This window comes from Hemiscyllium ocellatum, chromosome 18 (assembly GCF_020745735.1).
Source record: "Hemiscyllium ocellatum isolate sHemOce1 chromosome 18, sHemOce1.pat.X.cur, whole genome shotgun sequence".
Taxonomy (NCBI): Eukaryota; Metazoa; Chordata; class Chondrichthyes; order Orectolobiformes; family Hemiscylliidae; genus Hemiscyllium; species Hemiscyllium ocellatum.
The window spans coordinates 38,522,919-38,542,338 of NC_083418.1; the positions used below are offsets into that span (position 1 = coordinate 38,522,919).

The window sequence follows — 19,420 nt, forward strand, 5'->3', positions numbered from 1 at the left end:
GAGGAATACCTCTGGCATCTTTTATCATGGAGATATATTATTCAATGCAGATACTTTTCTAATTAACTCCTTCAGAACTATTACCTTCTATAAAGTAGACTACACTTAATTTACCTTAAGTTGAAAACGAAAGTCCATAATTTAATCCTGAATATAATCCACAACTTATAACAGCATCCATACTTTAATTCTAAAAGGCCTAGCTTATTTATTTTACCAACAGAAACTGCCACAGACCCATAAATATAGATTTTTCAAAAGCCTTGTCATCCAATGACCAATAATTTACAAATAATTTGAAAAAACAGTTTCATTAAGATGACCCATTACAGAAGTTAGCTTGTGTTGGAAACGTTAGGAGTTCCTGAACTACATAATGAATTTAGTCCAGAGGCAGTCATCATTTATGATCCATCACACAGGGCATACATTTTCCAATGTATATGATATAAATCCTAAAGCCATTTATTAGTATTAAGAGATCACATTAACACTTTCTGACCTTTGCAAATTGCAGACTGTAGGAAGCTTTTTTTTGAGCTTTGATAATTATATTCATGTCAAAACTTTTGCTCTTGACTATAATATCTTTAGTTGAATTAATAGGAGCTTTCAGATTTACTTGATGCATAACGTGGATAGGAGCTTAAAATAATTAGTCTCAGAATTTTCCTAGTTCAACTCAGATATCAATAGAGATGAATTCAGAAGAAAACAATTTTCAAGTAGCAACTCCCTATCACTCAACTAAACGCTTTGTATTCCTAGCAGTCCTTTCCAATGGAATTTATACATTTGAAATTCCATGAAAACAAAACAAATTTGTTTTTCCTTTGTTGTGCATGAGCCCACAAAACTCACTATTCAGAGAAAATTCAATAATGAGCTCAGTTAAACGAATTCAATGTCCTTGCTCAGGCATGACAGAGTGATGTATTACAATACAAACAGCCTTCAACTGCAGCTTCAACAAAACACTAAGAACTGGTATACAAACTTAGTCAGCGGTGATAGCAGTGGCCCTGTAATGGAGACATTTTTATAGGCAGCTAACAAATGAAAGACCATTCTGGAAAAGAAAAATGTATTGAGTATGAGCCAATTCAGAAATAGTAGTCATTAGTTAATGGGTACGTAAAGCAAAGGTTGTGACATGATATACTTTTCACATTAATAGATACTGGATGATTGCCAATTATAATGTAGAGAAATGTAAACATGGAATTTTTCAGAGCTGCGAATATCAGCACAGCCCAGCCTATTCAGTTACTTGAATGAAGCAACAGAAGAATAAGTAAGAGGAAGGTCAGCCAATGAAATACAGTACATATGAAGATGCTGCACAAGATGCTTCATGACTAAGCCCAGGACTAGGAACCAGAATGTTTCTGGAGAAATCTATGAAACAGGCAGCAAAATGTATGTGAAGTTGCTTGGAGTGATGGAAAATGTGAAAAGGTGTCCATTATAAATAAAGACAGCCAAAAACAGATCAAATAAAATAATTTAGGAGGAACTTCTTCACACAGACCAGTATGAATGTGAAACTCCCAGCCACATGGAGCAGTGATGGCAAAAGTGATAAGAAGAAAGTTTGATGGATTCATAATGGTGACAGGAATGGAGAGATAAAAGAGTAGGAACAGAAGAGACTATTAGGAATGGGAAAAATGTTGTGCGGATTATTAATAATAATATGGACAAATTGAATGTGTGCTTCTGCTGTTGATTCTATGATCCAGATTTCTGCCACCAGCCTTTTCATTGTGGTACTAAATGGCTGAAGTAACCTAGAGTCACAAGTCCTGCTGATAAACACAACACTTCTAGCAGCGTAGGAGAATGTAATGGAGTCAGGCTGGGTTTTGCACAGGCGCATTCTACAAAGACAAATGGCCACCGAAATTGGGTTTTGGTAATCCTACACATTAGGCCACTAAGAGAAGGTCTGAATTTTGTGAATTCATTTGGATAGCCAGGATACACCTTTGGTTAGGCATGGTGGTATGGTACTACTTTGGTTTGGTCCCATGATATCTTAGATAGTGGAGACAGCAGGATAGAGGGTGTTTGGGCTCCCAGGACCATCCGCTCCCTCACATGGGACTGGCCACATCCCTCTTTATTTTTAATTTTATTTTCTTTATTTAATTTTTGAAACCCTTTCTCTGGCTGCAGCGGTGGAGAGAGGTTGCAGGGAGCTATTGAGCGATCGATCCTGTCCATTCCTTATGGCCATGACAGTTGCGGCTTGAGCAACTGTTCCAGTGTCCATCAATTGGGGTCTGTTCTTTTCTCTGATGTTTGGCAGTGTCTGTACCAATGGCAGAGTGAATGATCTCTTAAGCAAAAAAATTGCTTGGTCCTTGGGACTTGATTTGGATGGTCGGTCATTTCTCAGAGGTCAGATGGGCCCCAGTCCTCAGGAGTTGAGACAGTCTCTTGGCTATGGTGATGGCTGGAGTATTGGTGGCGATGAGGCTGCTCTGGCAGAAGTGGCGGGGGCTGCTTCAGTATGTTTTCCTCTTGGCTTAACAGCATCAGGGAATGGCTTGGTGGCTGCAGAGGATGGCAGCGTGACCTAGCCACATGAAATCAAGAAGCCATGGATGGAACAAAAATTGTAATTTGTCCTAACTTCATATTTATTTCTCTGTTAATTGATGTAATTAGAATGGCACTGGATTATAGTGATTTATACTCACTTTATTGTATTTTCATAACTACGTGTAATAATATACTACACACAACGTAATATATACTAGATGGGTGCTGGGGTGTCAAGTATCCTTGGAATTAGAATATGCCTAAGGGATGCAAAAGTCCATCGAACTATTAAGCTATCAAAGAACTGTGAGCGCCGTCAAATTTATCAAAATGCTCTGAGCTGAAGAATTGTCAATCTGTCCAAGAACTGGCAAGTGATTTAACTCTTCTAGATTTTGAATCTTATAATTCAAGTGTTATAATAGTCTATGGAATTTTTGTTTGAAACAAAACCCATCAATTATTGATCCTTCTCTCTGTCTGGTGACATTGGCCTGCTGGTTTCCATTACAGGATTTGTATATCATGACTGATTTTACTATGACCATTATCACATCAGGGTGCCTGTTCAGTGGATAGTTTGATTGACTGCTCTAAATGGTTACAGAAATCAAATATTGGTTTTCATAAGAGATTAGTTGAAGGAGTCTTTTTTTTCATTGAAACCTTATTGTAAAATAGTGACGTTCCCAAAAGGCACCATTCAATTCTGAGTCAATGTACCTCCTAACATTTTTACATGATAGATATTAGGTGAACAGGCAAGAACGCCAAAGGGTATTGGGCATGGACATAAGTTGGCATGAAGAGTATATGGAGTTCTGAGGTGTGCACGGCATAATGTGGCATACTGAGTATGATGATAGGTACTGGTTTTTAGGAAGCATGGTGGTTCATGGATGTGGGCACAGTTCAAAAGGTAACGTGCATGGTGTGGGGGCTATGGATTGGTAGAGGGATCTAGGGTGGAATTAAGGACCATGGGTTGATGTGGATGAACATTGAAAAAGAGAGAAGACTGAGAGAGAAGACTGAGAGAGAGAGTGAGAGAGAGAGAGTGAGAGAGTGAGAGAGAGAGAGTGAGAGAGAGAGAGAGAGAGAGAGAGAGAGAGAGAGAGAGAGTGTGTGTGTGTGTGTGTGTGTGTGTGTGTGTAGGGGGGGAAGGCTGGGGGACCTGTCCTGGTTTCATTATGTTTTTTATTTGTCTTCCTGAGCTTTGGTCCACAGAGGTAGGACTTGCATCCACTGCTAGAAGCCTTTGCTTTTGTTCCAGGGCTGCCTGCCTGCCCACCTGCCTTCCAGGGAAGCTCACCATTCTGGGCTGAAAATTCTATCTCCTTGGCCAGATTTTCCCAGGTCACGTTTGCACAGTCAGGAAATGTACCATCTCCGTGTTCCCAAGCTAGGAACAAGAACTATACAATTACATGCTCGTCAGTTAAGTGCGTACATTCCCAGAACAGAAAGAACAGAAAACATAGGAGCTCATTCTGACATTCCATTAAATCATGGCTGATTTGATTTCAACATTTCCCTGAATGCTAGCTCCCCCATAGCTGTTGATTTCCCTATCAATCAAAAATCTGTCTAACTCAACCTTGAATATATTCAATACCTCAGCTCCATTGCTCTCTTGTGGAAGGGTGCTCGAAAGACCAGCAACCCTTTGAGAGAAGAAATTCCTTCTCATCTGAAGCATTTACTTCATGTTCAATTTCATTAATTAGGTAGCCAGGCCTTTCTCTGAGTGGAGCAGGTAAGGGCTATTTGGCAGTGACTGCTTGTAGGCTCGGTGACGTTGTTTAACGATTTAAATTTGGAAGTTTTTTTTAAAAATAAGCGTGGAGCGGACCTGGAAGTAGGTGTAGCGCAAGCTTACCTGGGTAGGTTTTTTTTCCCCTATAAAAGTGCGAAGCTCCAAGGCCTCGGCCTTACTCTCTCAGTGGAGCAGGTAAGGGCTGCTTGGCAGTGGCTGCTTGTAGGCTCGGTGACGTTGTTTAACGGTTTAAATTTGAAAGTTTGTTTTAAAAAAAAGCCCGGAGCGGACCCAAAAGCTGGTGTAGCGCAAGCTTACCTGGGTAGATATTTTTCCCTATAAAAGCACGCAGGAGAGGAATCTGAGGCACTACAGAGCTAGTGTCTCCCGCCCGCCCTCTTCCTCTAACCTAATAATAAGATCCATTGTGGTAAGCAGTTAAGTGCTGCATTTTGCTTGTTCTATTCTTTAGACCTAGTTATTTTTTATATAAAAGGTTACTTTTAGAGGGATGGCAGTGAAGGCAGTGCAATGTTCCTCTTGCAACATGTTTGAGGTGAGGGATGCCATGGTCATCCCTGCTGATTACTCTTGCAGGAAGTGCACCCATCTCCAGCTCCTCCAAGACCGTGTTAGGGAACTGGAGCTGGAGTTGGATGAACTTAGGATCATTCGGGAGGCGGAGGGAGTCATAGATTGGAGCTTTAGGGAAGTAGTAACTCCAAAGATTGCAGACAGATGGGTGACAGTGAGGGGGACTGGGAGGAAGCAGCCAGTGCAGGGACCCCCTGCAGCCGTTCCCCTCAAGAACAAGTATACCGTTTTGGATACTTGTGGGGGGGACGACTTACCAGGGGTAAGCAATGGGGTTCAGGCCTCTGGCACGGAGCCTGTCCCCATTGCTCAGAAGGGAAGGGTGGAGAAGAACAGAGCAATAGTTATTGGGGACTCGATAGTTCAGGGCACAGATAGGCGGTTTTGTGGGGGCGAGAGAGACTCACGTTTGGTATTTCCTCCCAGGTGCAAGGGTACGTGACATCTCTGATCGTGTTTTCCGGGTCGTTAAGGGGGAGGGGGCGCAGCCCGAAGTCGTGGTCCACATTGGCACCAACGAAATAGGTAGGAAGAGGGCTGAGGATGTTAGGCAGGCTTTCAGGGAGCTAGGTTGGAAGCTCAGAGTTAGAACAAACAGAGTTCTTGCCTCTGGTTTGTTACTCATGCCACGTAATAGAGAATTGAGGAATAGGGAGAGAGAACAGTTAAATGCATGGCTACAGGGATGGTGCAGGAGGGAGGGATTCCGGTATCTGGATAACTGGGGTTCTTTCTGGGGAAGGTGGGACCTCCATAAACAGAATAGTCTACACTTGAACCTGAAGGGCACCAGTATCCTTGGGGGGAGGTTTGCTAGTGCTCTTTGGGGGGGTTTAAACTAACTCTGCAGGGGCATGGGAACCTAGACTGTAGCTTTAGGGTGCAGGACCTGGAGTGTAGGGAGGTTACGAACATGGCATCAATCTCGAAGGAGGGTGCCTATAAACAAGAAGGTGGCTTGAAGTGTGTATACTTCAATGCGAGAATACGAAATAAGGCAAGTGAACTTGCAGCGTGGGTTGGTACCTGGGATTTCGATGTTGTGGCTATTACGGAGACATGGGTAGAACAGGGACAGGATTGGCTGTTGCAGGTTCCAGGGTTTAAATGTTTTAGTAGGATCAGAGGTGGGGGTAAAAGAGGGGGAGGTGTGGCATTGCTTGTCAAAGATAATATTACAGAGGTGGAAAGGATGATGGATGAAGACTCGCCATCTGAGGTAGTTTGGGCTGAGGTTCGAAATAAGAAAGGTGAGGTCACCCTGTTGGGAGTTTTCTACAGGCCTCCTAATAGTCCTAGAGATGTAGAAGAAAGGATTGCGAGGATGATTCAGGAGAAGAGTGAAAGTAATAGGGTGGTTGTTATGGGGGACTTTAACTTTCCAGATATTGACTGGGAAAGTTATAGCTCGAGTACGTTAGATGGGTCAGTGTTTGTCTAATGTATGCAGGAGGGTTTCCTGACACAATATGTAGACAGGCCAACAAGAGGTGAGGCCATACTGGATTTGGTTCTGGGTAACGAACCAGGCCAGGTGTTAGAATTGGAGGTAGGTGAGCACTGTGGGGACAGTGACCACAATTCGGTGACTTTTACTCTAGTGATGGAGAGGGATAAGTGTGCACTACAGGGCAAGAGTTATAGCTGGGGGCAGGGAAATTATGATGCGATGAGGCATGACTTAGGACGCGTGGCTTGGAAAAGTAGGCTTCAAGGGAAGGGCACAATCGAAATGTGGAGCTTGTTGAAGGAGCAACTATTGAGTGTCCTTGATAAGTATGTACCTGTCAGGCAGGGAGGAAAGGGTCCTGTGAGGGAGCCGTGGTTTAATAAGGAATTGGAATCCCTTGTTAAAGGGAAGAGGGCAGTCTATGTAAAGATGAGGCATGAAATTTCAACTGGGGCTATTGAGAGTTATAAGGTAGCCAGGAAGGATCTGAAGAGAGAGCTAAGAGCAGCAAGGAGGGGACATGAAAAGTCCTTAGTTGGTAGGATTAGGGAAAACCCAAAGGCTTTCTATAGGTATATCAGGAATAAAAGAATGACTAGGGTAGGAATAGGTCCAGTCAAGGATAGTAGTGGGAAGTTGTGTGTGGAGGCTGAAGAGATTGGGGAAACACTGAATGAATACTTTTCGTCAGTATTCACTCAGGAACAGGACATTGTTGCCGATGTAAATATTGAGTCACAATTAATTAGAATGGATGGCTTTGAGGTATGTAGGGAAGAGATGTTGGAAATTCTGGAAAGAGTAAAAATAAGTAAGTCCCCTGGGCCTGATTGCATTTATCCTAGGATTCTCTGGGAAGCAAGGGAGGAGATTGCAGAGCCATTGGCCTTGATTTTTATGTCCTCGTTGTCTACAGGAATAGTGCCAGAAGACTGGAGGATAGCAAATGTGGTTCCCTTGTTCAAGGAGGGGAGTAGGGATAACCCTAGTAACTATAGACCGGTGAGTCTCACTTCTGTTGTGGGCAAAGTCTTAGAGAGAATTGTAAGGGATAGGATTTATGAACATCTGGATAGGAATAATGTGATCAAGGATAGTCAGCATGGTTTTGTGATGGGCAGGTCGTGCCTCAGAAACCTTATTGAATTCTTTGAGAAGGTGACTAAGGAGGTGGACGAGGGTAAAGCAGTAGATGTGGTGTATATGGATTTTAGATTAGATTAGATTAGACTTACAGTGTGGAAACAGGCCCTTCGGCCCAACAAGTCCACACCGACCCGCCGAAGCGCAACCCACCCATACCCCTACATTTACCCCTTACCTAACACTACGGGCAATTTAGCTTGGCCAATTCACCTGACCCGCACATCTTTGTGACTGTGGGAGGAAACCGGAGCACCCGGAGGAAACCCACGCAGACACGGGGAGAACGTGCAAACTCCACACAGTCAGTCGCCTGAGTCGGGAATTGAACCCGGGTCTACAGGCGCTGTGAGGCAGCAGTGCTAACCACTGTGCCAGTAAGGCGTTTGATAAGGTTCCCCATGGTAGGCTACTGCAAAAAATACGGAGGTATGGCATTGAGGGTGCGTTGGAGGTTTGGATTAGGAATTGGCTGGCTGGAAGAAGACAGAGGGTAGTAGTTGATGGTAAAGGTTCATCTTGGAGTGCAGTTACTAGTGGTGTTCTGCAAGGATCTGTTTTGGGACCATTGTTGTTTGTCATTTTATTAAATGACCTGGAGGAGGGGCTAGAAGGTTGGGTGAGCAAGTTTGAGGATGATACGAAAGTCGGTGGAGTTGTTGACAGTGAGGAAGGATGTGGCAGGTTACAGCGGGATATAGATAAGCTGCAGAGCTGGGCAGAAAGGTGGCAAAAGGAGTTCAATGTAGCTAAGTGTGAAGTGATTCACTTTGGTAAGAGTAACAAGAAGATGGGGTACTGGGCTAATGGTCGGATACTTGGTAGTGTGGATGAGCAGAGGGACCTTGATGTCCATGTACACAGATCTCTGAAAGTTGCCACCCAGGTAAATAGTGCTGTGAAGAAGTCCAAGGCGTACTGGCTTTTATTGGTAGAGGAAATGAGTTCCGGAGTCCTGAGGTCATGTTGCAGTTGTATAAGACTCTGGTGCGGCCTGGAGTACTGTGTGCAGTTTTGGTCGCCATACTGTAGGAAAGATGTGGAGGCACTGGAACGGGTGCAGAGGAGGTTTACCAGGATGTTGCCTGGTATGGTCGGAAGATTGTATGAGGAAAGGCTGAGGCACTTGGGGCTGTTTTCATTGGAGAAAAGAAGGTTTAGGGGTGATTGATAGAGGTGTACAAGATGATTAGAGGTTTAGATAGGGTTGACCATGAAAACCTTTTTCCACGTATGGAGTCAGCTATTACAAGGGGGCATAGCTTTAAATTAAGGAGTGGTAGGTATAGGACAGATGTTAGGGGTAGATTCTTTCCTCAGTGAGTCGTAAGTTCATGGAATGCCCTGCTAGTAGCAGTGGTGGACGCTCATTCTTTATGGGCATTTAAACGAGCATTGGATAGGCATATGGAGGATAGTGAGCTAGTGTAGATTAGGTGGCTTGGATCGGCGTAACATCGAGGGCCAAAGGGCCTGTACTGCGCTGTATTTTTCTATGTTCTATGACTAGTGCATTTTAGTACATTATTGAATACAACTGCACCTAATGAATCTTTCCATAATTTTAAGACATTTCACATCTTGTCAGATCCAATATCACATTTTAGAATGGAGATAAGGAGAAACTTCTTCAGCCAGAGCGTGGTGAATCACATGGAATTCATTGCCACAGAAGGCTGTGGAGGCCAGGGCATTGAGTACATTTAAGACTGTGATGGATAGGCTATTGAGTATCAAGGGGACCAAGGGTTACGGGGAGAAAGCAGGAGAATGGGGTTGAAAAATTTATCAACCATGATTGAATGGCAGAGCAGAATTGATGGGTTGAATGGCCTAATTTCTGCTCCTATGTCTTATGGTCTAATATTTCAGTTTGCAATTCAAATGTAAAATTCTAATAAAGAACACAATCCAATCAAATAACATAAAAGATCTTTTCAATCTCCATTTTAAGAGTTCGAGAACACCAATATGTTTCCATAACTTTTCTCCTGGACTATTCCCAAAGTCCTTTGCACTATTAATTCTCAGGTTACAATTCAACTCTTATTTCCCTAAGTAGTAGACTTATCATTTTAAATACCAAACTGAAAGATTACCTTCTAAGTAAATTCCACTTCCACAAATTTGTCAATGTAAAACAAAATTCCTGAAGTTCTTGCTCACAGTCTGATTCAAATGAATCAATGATGTCCATTAATCTCAATCAGCCTGTGTCGGCATTTACATTAGCAATCACCTCACAACATATTTACCTCGTCTGTTTTTATGATCCTTCAGTCACCTACCCAATTTAAACTGTAATGTAGCTTCCCTTCGCTACAAGCCCTGGAAGTGAATTCCACAGGTTGACAATTGTCTGGGTGCAACTTAAACAAACCTGCCCAACAAGGAAAGGATAGCATTTAATCAACTGCCTCTCTTATTTTCCTCCTGCCTTTACTTTCCTTCAATGGTCAGTTCCCTGTCAGGCAGGTTAAGTCAAATTTATCCATTTGACATAAAGTAGTTTATCTTATTCATTTTCCTATGTTAATTCCCACAGCATTTCAGAGGCCACAACATCTGTGGATAATCTGTTCTACACAGTTCTATCTTTCCATAATTTCCATAATTTTAAAATCTTTTGTCAAGCTGTCTACATGATGCATTGTTCCAATGAACAACATCTCAACATTCCAAGACATTCTTTATATTTTAGAAAGACTATCTTTGTATTTTTCTGAAAAAAAACTGTTTAAAATCAAGGACAGATGAAAGAATTGTTGCAATTTTTAAACCAAGTTATGAGAACTTATCAAAGGCTGCATATACAGTGTTGCTCTGTTCAAGCAGTGGGGAAGCCTGTTTGGAGATGGACTAGCACTGAGGGTGTATGCAAAGTGAGATTCAGCTAGCAACAAATTGATTATTGGTTTGCAGAATTTTGACCAATCATGGATGCCAAAGGCCACCAGCCTTGCGATAACTATCCAAATGGCTCTTGGGTTTCTAAAACAGCTTGTGGATGTGAAGAATACAGGGAGAAGGCTTCAGACTTCCAGAAGGGAAGGTGGTGTTGCTATCTCTCAGCTGTTAAAAATATCTGAAACTGAAGAAAGCCAGCTTTTTTTTCCCCCACCAGTTGCTGTAAGTTTTTGCTTTTAACTAAAATGTAAGAAATGTTATAATTCGTGAACCAGTTTCTCTACACCCCTTGTGAGAAAAAAGATATTGATGGAAACGAACAGAGAGTGAAGGACTTTGAAAGTCAAAGAAACAAACCAGTCTTTGGTTCTAAAACACACCACCCCTACCCCACATTGTGCCATTTGTCCCTTGGCTGGGAGAAGCATCTTTCTTGCTTCTACCCATAGAGTCCTATAAGAATTTTGTAATGACTTCAAGCACCCTCCTCTAAAGTTTCAAAATGTTTCCAATAATATGCAGCCTTGTACTGCAGACTGTACATTCACTGAGATTTCATTACGATATTAGAAAAAGTGTGCTGTGTAATATGGATAGGGAATGGAATGTATTGACACACTGCTTGCACATTAAATCTGCTCCCTTCCCATCAAATCTGTTTTTTTTGACTTCAACCAAATCTCTGAGGAGGTGCAGCCTACCCTTCTTGCCAGTTTCACTTTCACCTCTGACATAACTATCACATTTCCTCTGGACCAATTTTTTGTTTCCTGTCTCTTTTAGGAGGCATCATCATTATCCATTTGTCAAAACTTCCTTCCACCTTATTGCAGACCTTTATATTTTCCTGGCTCCTTCTTTCCCTTGGCTCTCAAATTAAAAGCTCTGGATTTCCAAAAACATGTTGTACTGATGAAAAACTGCTGAACTGAAACATAATTCTGTTAGTGTCCCAAGATTTTACCTGACATGCTGACCAGTTCCAAACTTTTCTGTCTTTAATATCTGTGATTGACTAAATTGATTCAAGTAACGAACTCGCACATAAGCTTTGCGAGATTTCAAATTTTCTCAAATCGTTCCTAACTTGAATGCTGTCATTTCCAGTCGACAGCAGCTTTAAAACTGAAAAATATTCCAAAGCTGTAGAAAAGGACCCAAGCAAAAAGGAGGAGATTTAGAGGGATAATTAAAGGCTGCGTCAAAGTATTGGTTTCGGGAATTTTGCTTTCAGGAGGTAACTATACCTTATTAAAGCAAGTGAAAACAGAATGATCAGTGGGCTTAATCTTAACATTTTTTTAATGGCTAAGTGTCAGATTTGTTGTGTTTCTTGAGGGTATATTACCAAACTCTTACCAACCCCATGGCATTAATGACCTTCCCATCCCTCGGCATCCCACTTACCTAATGCTATCCCCATCTTACAATGCGCCATTCATGTAACAACTTGCTGCTGCCAGGATATCCCAGAACTAATTAACATCTATAGAACTAGCATTATCTTTAAAAGGCTATTGTGCATCTGGAGAAACACAGAAGTTGCTGGAAAAGCTCAGCAGGTCTGACTGCATCTGTTCAGGGAAATCAGAATTAATGTTTCAGGTCCGGTGTCCCTACCTCAGAACTGTTCTGAGCAAGGGTCACCAGACCTGAAACCTTAACTAAATAAGTAAGTTCATGCCAACTCTAGTATTTTTGCAAAGAAATCTGGTCTTGAGGTGATAACTCACTTTACTACCAAGTCTCAAGAATCCAAATTTGATATTACAGTCTGAATCATAATACGCATTAAAGTGGCATTAATTCAGGAAACCTGCAAATACAGGGATAAGCACTAATTTATTAAGATGCTGCCTGATATGAGAAAATGCATAGGCAAACTTACAAAGCTGGAGATAATACCAATTTAACAGAGAAGATAAATGGGCATTAGGATAGAAAAGCTTAAAATTATGAAGGCTTTGGGCAGAGTAGATAAAGCACCAATCATGCACCATAAAAAAGCATTCTATCCAGATGCATCATGGTTTGGTATGGCAACTACTTTTCCCAGGGCAGTAAGAAATTACAGAGAGTTGTGAACACAGCCCAGACCATCACACAAGCCAACATTCCATCCGTTGACTCCATCTATATTTCTCACTGTCTTGGGAAGGCAGCCAACATAATCAGAGGCCCTTCCCACCCTGGTTATAATCTCTTCCGTCAGGCAGAAGCCACAAAAGATTAAACAGATGTACCGACAGATTCAAGAAAGCTTGTTCCCCACTTTTATTACACTTCTGAAAAGACCTCTCAAATTCTAAATTTAATGTTGAACTTGCTTTTTGTGCACCTTCTCTGCACCTGTAACACTGTAATTTTTGCTCTATTCTGTTACCCTAATACGCTCTATATGTATGATCTGCCTGTACTGCAAAAGTCTTCATTGTACCTAGGTACATGTGACAATAATAAATCAAATCAAAAGTAGTTTTCAGTGACAAGGGTCCAGATTGCAAAGTTACAAGATTGCTTCTAAAAGATTTACAATTGAGGACAAAAGGGATTTTTTATCCCCAACTCAGAGGATAGTGAACGAGTGAAACCATGATCAAAGGTTAGTGATTGACGTAGAAAACATTTCAATATTTAAACACACATAGGTGCTTGAAGTAAGAAGGGATACAACAAAAGGGATATAGAGATATGGAAAGGGGAATAAGGGAATGTGAAGCGACTGATGAAGCAGTATGGAAAGACGGATAAAGGGGCAGTGAAAGAATAATAAAGGGATGTGGATAAAGGAACGTGTGTCTTTGTCTGGAGAACAGGTTGGACCAATGGACACACAGGCTCGGAGGTAAAATGACTGTACGTCTACACCATCTTACCAGGTTTACAAAAAGAACCTGAGAGAAAAGGTTCGTCAAAAATGAACAATCTTTTGTACAGCAAGCCTGCCCATTTTCAGTTTGTATTCTGGGGTCACTGGTCTCTGTATGTGACCAGTATTGTAGCAGCTGGAAACTTTTGTCTGCCACTTACCAAATACAAAAGAAACTTTAGAAAACCAGTTGTTCATCTTATCAAGGTAACTGGTCCACCAACTGAGTTCAGAGCAACCCACTCATGATACGATTGCTCAATATATATGCTGCACTTTCAAAATGCAAATACTGCCTCTGCCCAAGTTATTTTTCCTGCTTACTATATTTCTCACAGCATTGCAAACAGGATGTATTTAAAGAATGCACAGCCTGTTCCAAAAATATCCATCCATTTAGTTCTGGAGATAATGACTCATGGTGCTGTATTGCAATATGGATGCTGACACACTGCATTACCTTACTCACATAAAATTAAAATTGACAAGCTAGTTCCTTTGAAACACACAGGAATTGAGTTTGATCCTGTCATTAATTGATGTTTGCACAAAATAATTTTCTGCAGTAATTGGGAACAGAAATTACTGTACCCCCTCTTCTAGCCTTAAATGTGTTGGAACAGTAGAGAAGAGTGGACTTTCTGGATTGGTTTGCACTCTCTTAGCATTAGCTAGGATCAAATAATATCCAGTCTGCAACCTTGTAGGTCTATATGATCTAGTTTCTTAATGGACTCTGAACTCACCAATTAAGTTACCAGAAAAGCAGTTAAGTTGAGAATCAGACATCATCTCCAATCAATCACTGACCAGGTTTTGAAGTTATAAAGATGTTTTTGCCCAGTCATTGATCACATTTTACCTCATTTCATCAGTTAGAGATTCATCTTAACACTTCCATAGGATATCAATTGATCAGGTCACTTTAAATGAACATTTTAACCAGGCAATATTTATATTAGTAATTGCAGTGGAAAAAATGCAACAATGTGGGAAAGCATATCATTGACATTACAATATTTTTATTCAATTTTAATCATTGGTCTGGATCTTACAGCACACAGCAGTTTTTTTATTGGTATCCTCAAAGGAAGCAAGCATGTCTGATTTGCATGGTCAAACAAGAGATTAATGTAGAACTAGAGAGGAGCAAAGAAACAGCAAACCAATACTTACTGTTAAACGTTTTGAAGCATCCACCTCGATCATTCCCTTTAAGAGATTTTGACAGTCCGGCGGTATAAAATGTGGCATGTGAAACACTCCACGCTTTACCTTTTCCAATAACTGTCTCAGGTTATCATCATCAAATGGCAGAGCTCCCTATGAAAGCAGGTAAGTTCAGTATTTAACATTCTTATTTGACAAGAGAATAATGCTGGAGAAAAATGCTAAGAAAATAATGCTGGAAGTTCAATGAATACATTTTTCCTCTCTTTAAACATTTCTGGACTTGTGTTAGAACAACTAGCCATTAATTTAAAAAGTATAAAAATTTGTTTTATTAAGCGAGGAAATAATGCATTGTAGAACAATTATACTTTAGGTGATATTTCACAGTGGGATAAGGATTTCTGATTTTCTCAACTATCATCTGTTCTTATTTATGCTCTAGCTGGTATGAAGCACCTCTCATCATCACAGGATGTCCTAAAGTGCTATACGACCAAGTATTTACCTTTAAAGTGTAACTGTTATTTTAATATAGGAAACAGAAATCATGTCTGTGCAAAACAACTCCCACAAAGAGCAATGAGAGAATGATCAGATAATCTGCTTTTAAGGAAGCAGGATGAGGAATAAAGACGCCAGAAGAGCTTTTGTGCTGTTCGTTGAATTTTTTGCAGGATTTTATGAGGAAAATGACATGGCCTTGCTTTAACAATTCATATGAGAAAGATCACACCTCTGACCGTATAGCTTGACAAATGGATACCCTCAAAATTATATGGAAGTGCCAGCTAAGATCAAGCACACAGGTCTCTGGGGTGGGACAAGAGGTGTTAATAATAGTAATCAACTTAGATGTACATACATTTGGATGCATCTGTCAGTGGTTACATGCTCAGAAATGTTTCTCACTTTAACAAGCAAAACAAGTGTTCCACATTAATAATGCCCCAATCATTAAATTAATCTTATGTGGCACTGTCTGTGGGAGTGGGCCTTGTCTACAGATTGATTCCTATTTGCATTCAACCGGAATGAGAAAATATAATGACTGGTTACCAAAAATGACCAATTACTCTAACTTAATGCCCCTCATTCCTTCTTCAAAGTGTAGGTGGCAGTCATACTGGGATAGAAGCAATGATTTAGACACAAATGACCAGGCTGTATCATAAAATAATGAAGCTTACATTTAAAAGAGGAAAAAATAACAGCTTATGCAATCCAAGTTAAAACATATCATTTTAGGTCTTAAAGAATCTTTACTGAATGTTTTCAATAAAGTTAAAATTAACTCTAACATATATTTACAGCACTTCTCACAATTAAAAAATAGGTGCCAGGGAGTCTCATTGTGAACAGACTCTTGCTACCTGGAAGGAAAACATAATTTGGCTTTAACAAGTGACATGTAAGCATTTGTGATGGCATCCAGAAAATACCTGTCAATTAATGTTGATATTTCTGAAGCTTTGGAAAAAATATTCGTGAAAAAACTATAGTTTAAGGACGAATTATTTTTGTTGTGCTGCTTTCATTTCTGTAACAACTTTCTAGTGAATAGCTCAGATAACCAGAAAAGTGAATAAAATATAACATGACATGACAATGTTCTTTGAATGCAAGTGATCATTCCCATTGTTTACTTTAGGTCATGAGCCTGGTGCAAGGATACTAAATTAATTTAGGGCTGCTTTTAACCCTGCCTGCAAAAATTGGACACATGGACAGTAAAATTGATCTCTGTTACTTAGCCCCTGAGATTCCATTGCATTTCTGTAGTGTGAAAGTTTGAGCGAGTAGGACAACTTCCGAAAGGTTGTAGGACTTCTTTAAATATTCAGATTGAGGGGTGATGATACAACTGGACTTGACTCAAATTTTAACATAAGGCACGCATAGGGAACCCACTGTGGCTTCCCCCATGAGGTCAATTAGGGAGAGTCGGAGCAGAGGAGGTTTTGAAAGGTAGCTTATTTTTAGGTTCTCTGTAGAACACTAGGTCCCTGATAGTCTTATTGTCATTAGAGCAGCTTAGACTGGAGCTGTGTGTCAGTACAATCCAGGTGCTGCAGAATCCATGGGAATTTGCCCAGGAAATTGAAGGCCACAATAGCAACTACCTTGCATCTGGAACCCTCTAAAAGAATTCAGTACAGACAAAATTCAAAAGGTATGCAGTTAATAGTTACCCAGGAATAATAAAGTGATTAAAATCATTTTGGCAGGGTCACAGTTATCTTTTGTGACAGGGATATATTAGACTACTCAAATATTAGGACTTCAGCATTTCTCTGCATCACAATCATTCTTGTCTTCTCTGTTTTATCAGAATTTTCATTTTTTAAAAGAGTTTTACATTCTCGTTCCTTTCATATTTCAAGCACATTAAATCGCATACTTTTCCTCCAACATACATCAACAGTGCACTATTTTATTAACTTGTTCTAATAACTAATATTTCCCTTGGACCTCTTGCCCCAAACCTGAAATCAGTCTCCCCGAGTTCATGTGGATTAAATATGCCCAAGAGAATGTCAGTATTTCTTTGCAGTTTCTTTTAAAGTTTCATAATTAAAAGACTAGTTTTACAGTTTGGCTTATCAATAGAGTTTCCAAGAGTGACATTAATTTTGTCCATCAGGAAGAGCACTCCTCTCCTCTTGTTTTTAGTTTAACTTTTGTAACATTTTCTGAATTTTTGTTTTAAATGGCCTTCAAAGAGTACTGGTTGCACCTCTCCAGGTCTTCCAAAACCTGGAACAACATGACTGCCTTCTCATTTGTGAACAAACTTCAACCAGGCTCTTAAAAGTATGTCAAGGTCCTAATTTGTGTATACAGGCAATTTTACATTTGCTCGACGTCCAGATCATGTTCCAAAACTCGCTTCCTTATCCTGTATTTTTAGCCTCAAAAACAAGAACACCAATATTGTTTCCCCTTTGCACAATCTTCCCAAGAAGCAACAGTGCAGTGTGACTGGGAGCAAAATGTAGTGCTGAACTTGACCATTACTGGCTGGAATATTCTTGTGGAGGAGGTTAGTTACAGGTGTTCTTGAGGTCAGGTTGAATCCTTACGTTCATTGTCAGGGAAGTCTACCAATGGTCCCAAACTGAGATGCCTCAATGCTGACAGAAGAAGGTGGTTCAGCTCTGTTGCCTAATGATTTCTCTACCATGCCAATTTTCATACTGCTCACTTCAAGAACAAACTATTGCAATTGGACCAGATCAAAAGCAGCAATTGCAAATTGACTTGTTAGTTCAAAGTTTGTGCGAAGATTTGTAGCTCGGGTGCTTGTTGTAGTGGTTCTGTTCGCCGAGCTGGAAGTTTTTGTTGCAAACGCTTCGTCCCCTGGCTAGGAGACATCATCAGTGCTCTGGAGCCTCCTGCAAAGTGCTTCTTTGATGTTTCTTCCTGTATTTATAGTGGTCTGTCCTTGCCGCTTCCGGTGTCAGTTTCAGCTGTCCGCTGTAGTGGTTGGTATATTGGGTCCAGGTCGATGTGTTTGTTGATGGAGTTTGTGGATGAATGCCATGCCTCTAGGAATTCCCTAGCTGTTCTCTGTCTGGCTTGCCCTATGATAGTAGTGTTTTCCCAGTCGAATTCATGTTGCTTGTTGTCTGAGTGTGTGGCTACTAGGGATAGCTGGTCGTGTCATTTCGTGGCTAGTTGGTGTTCATGTATGCGGATTGTTAGCTGTCTTCCTGTTTGTCCTATATAGTGTTTTGTGCAGTCCTTGCATGGTGTTTTATAAACTACATTAGTTTTGCTCATGTTGGGTATTGGCTCCTTTGTTCTAGTAAGTTGTTGTCTGAGCGTGGCTGTTGGTTTGTGTGCCGTTATGAGTCCTAAGGGTCGCAGTAGTCTGGCTGTCAGTTCTGAAATGCTCCTGATGTATGGTAGTGTGGCTAGTCCTTCTTTAAACATCAAAGAAGCGCTTCGCAGGAGGCTCCAGAGCACTGATGATGTCTCCTAGCCAGGGGACGAAACGTTTGCAACAAAAACTTCCAGCTCGGCGAACAGAACCACTACAACAAGCACCCGAGCTACAAATCTTCGCACAAACTTTGAACACTTACGGGCGAGAGACGCTGAGACAAGCCAGGAAATGGGAATCCTGCGCTAACCGCCTAAGCACAACGTATGAACAACTCCGGTTCCTACACGAATGCCGAAAGAATCAAATCCTTCCACAATGTGTCAGGTACAGACCACCAGTCAATAATCCACAAGCCAGGGAAACAGCCAAGCAGAACGGACTCAGGATGATCCAGGTAATGATCACAGACGCTCACAACTGACTGCACAAATACAAACAAGAAATTGCGCGCCAAAAGTCGTTAATTTCAAAGACCGCTAATCATGAATGGACCCGGACCATAGAACAGGCTGTCACTATAGGACAGAACAGGACAACACATCGCAAAAAAAACGGCACTAAAAGAAAAACTGGCCAAACTAACACACAAAAAAGAGGACACTACAACACACACCTGGGTTAAAAACCTCTCCCACAGACAGCTCACAGACATGGAAAGAACTATACTGACCAAGGGACTCAACTACAACCACAGGGACGCCAAGACAGCAAAATTCCTAGCAGCACTAGAATGCACACTCAGGAACAATGGACTGACTGAAGAGACACAACAAACAGTGAGACAAATGGTCGTACCTATGATGATAAGAAAAAGACAAACACATAACCTCAACACCAAGGAGAAGGAAGAACTGAAAGCACTAATAAATGATAAGAACATAATCATACTACCAGCAGATAAAGGCAGAATGACTGTCATCCTAGATTACATCAAAAAAGCACAACACCTACTAGCAGACACCAACACCTACCAAATGAAGGATTCTGACCCCACACCACAACTCACCAATAGAATAAATAACACACTAAGGAATCTACAAAAAAACGGACAGATAACCAAAGCTGACCTACAAAGAATGAAACCGGAAAGCAACA

At 41.0% G+C, this 19,420-nt stretch overlaps 1 protein-coding gene across 1 annotated transcript in view; it reads right to left on the bottom strand.

The window, feature by feature from the left end:
- Positions 1-19,420, bottom strand: part of LOC132824294 (serine/threonine-protein kinase BRSK2-like) — a 946,497-nt gene that overhangs the window by 115,140 nt on the left and 811,937 nt on the right. Inside the window, 1 exon segment of the mRNA XM_060838637.1 lies at positions 14,443-14,589. Within this exon segment, the coding sequence (XP_060694620.1) occupies positions 14,443-14,589 (147 nt within the window).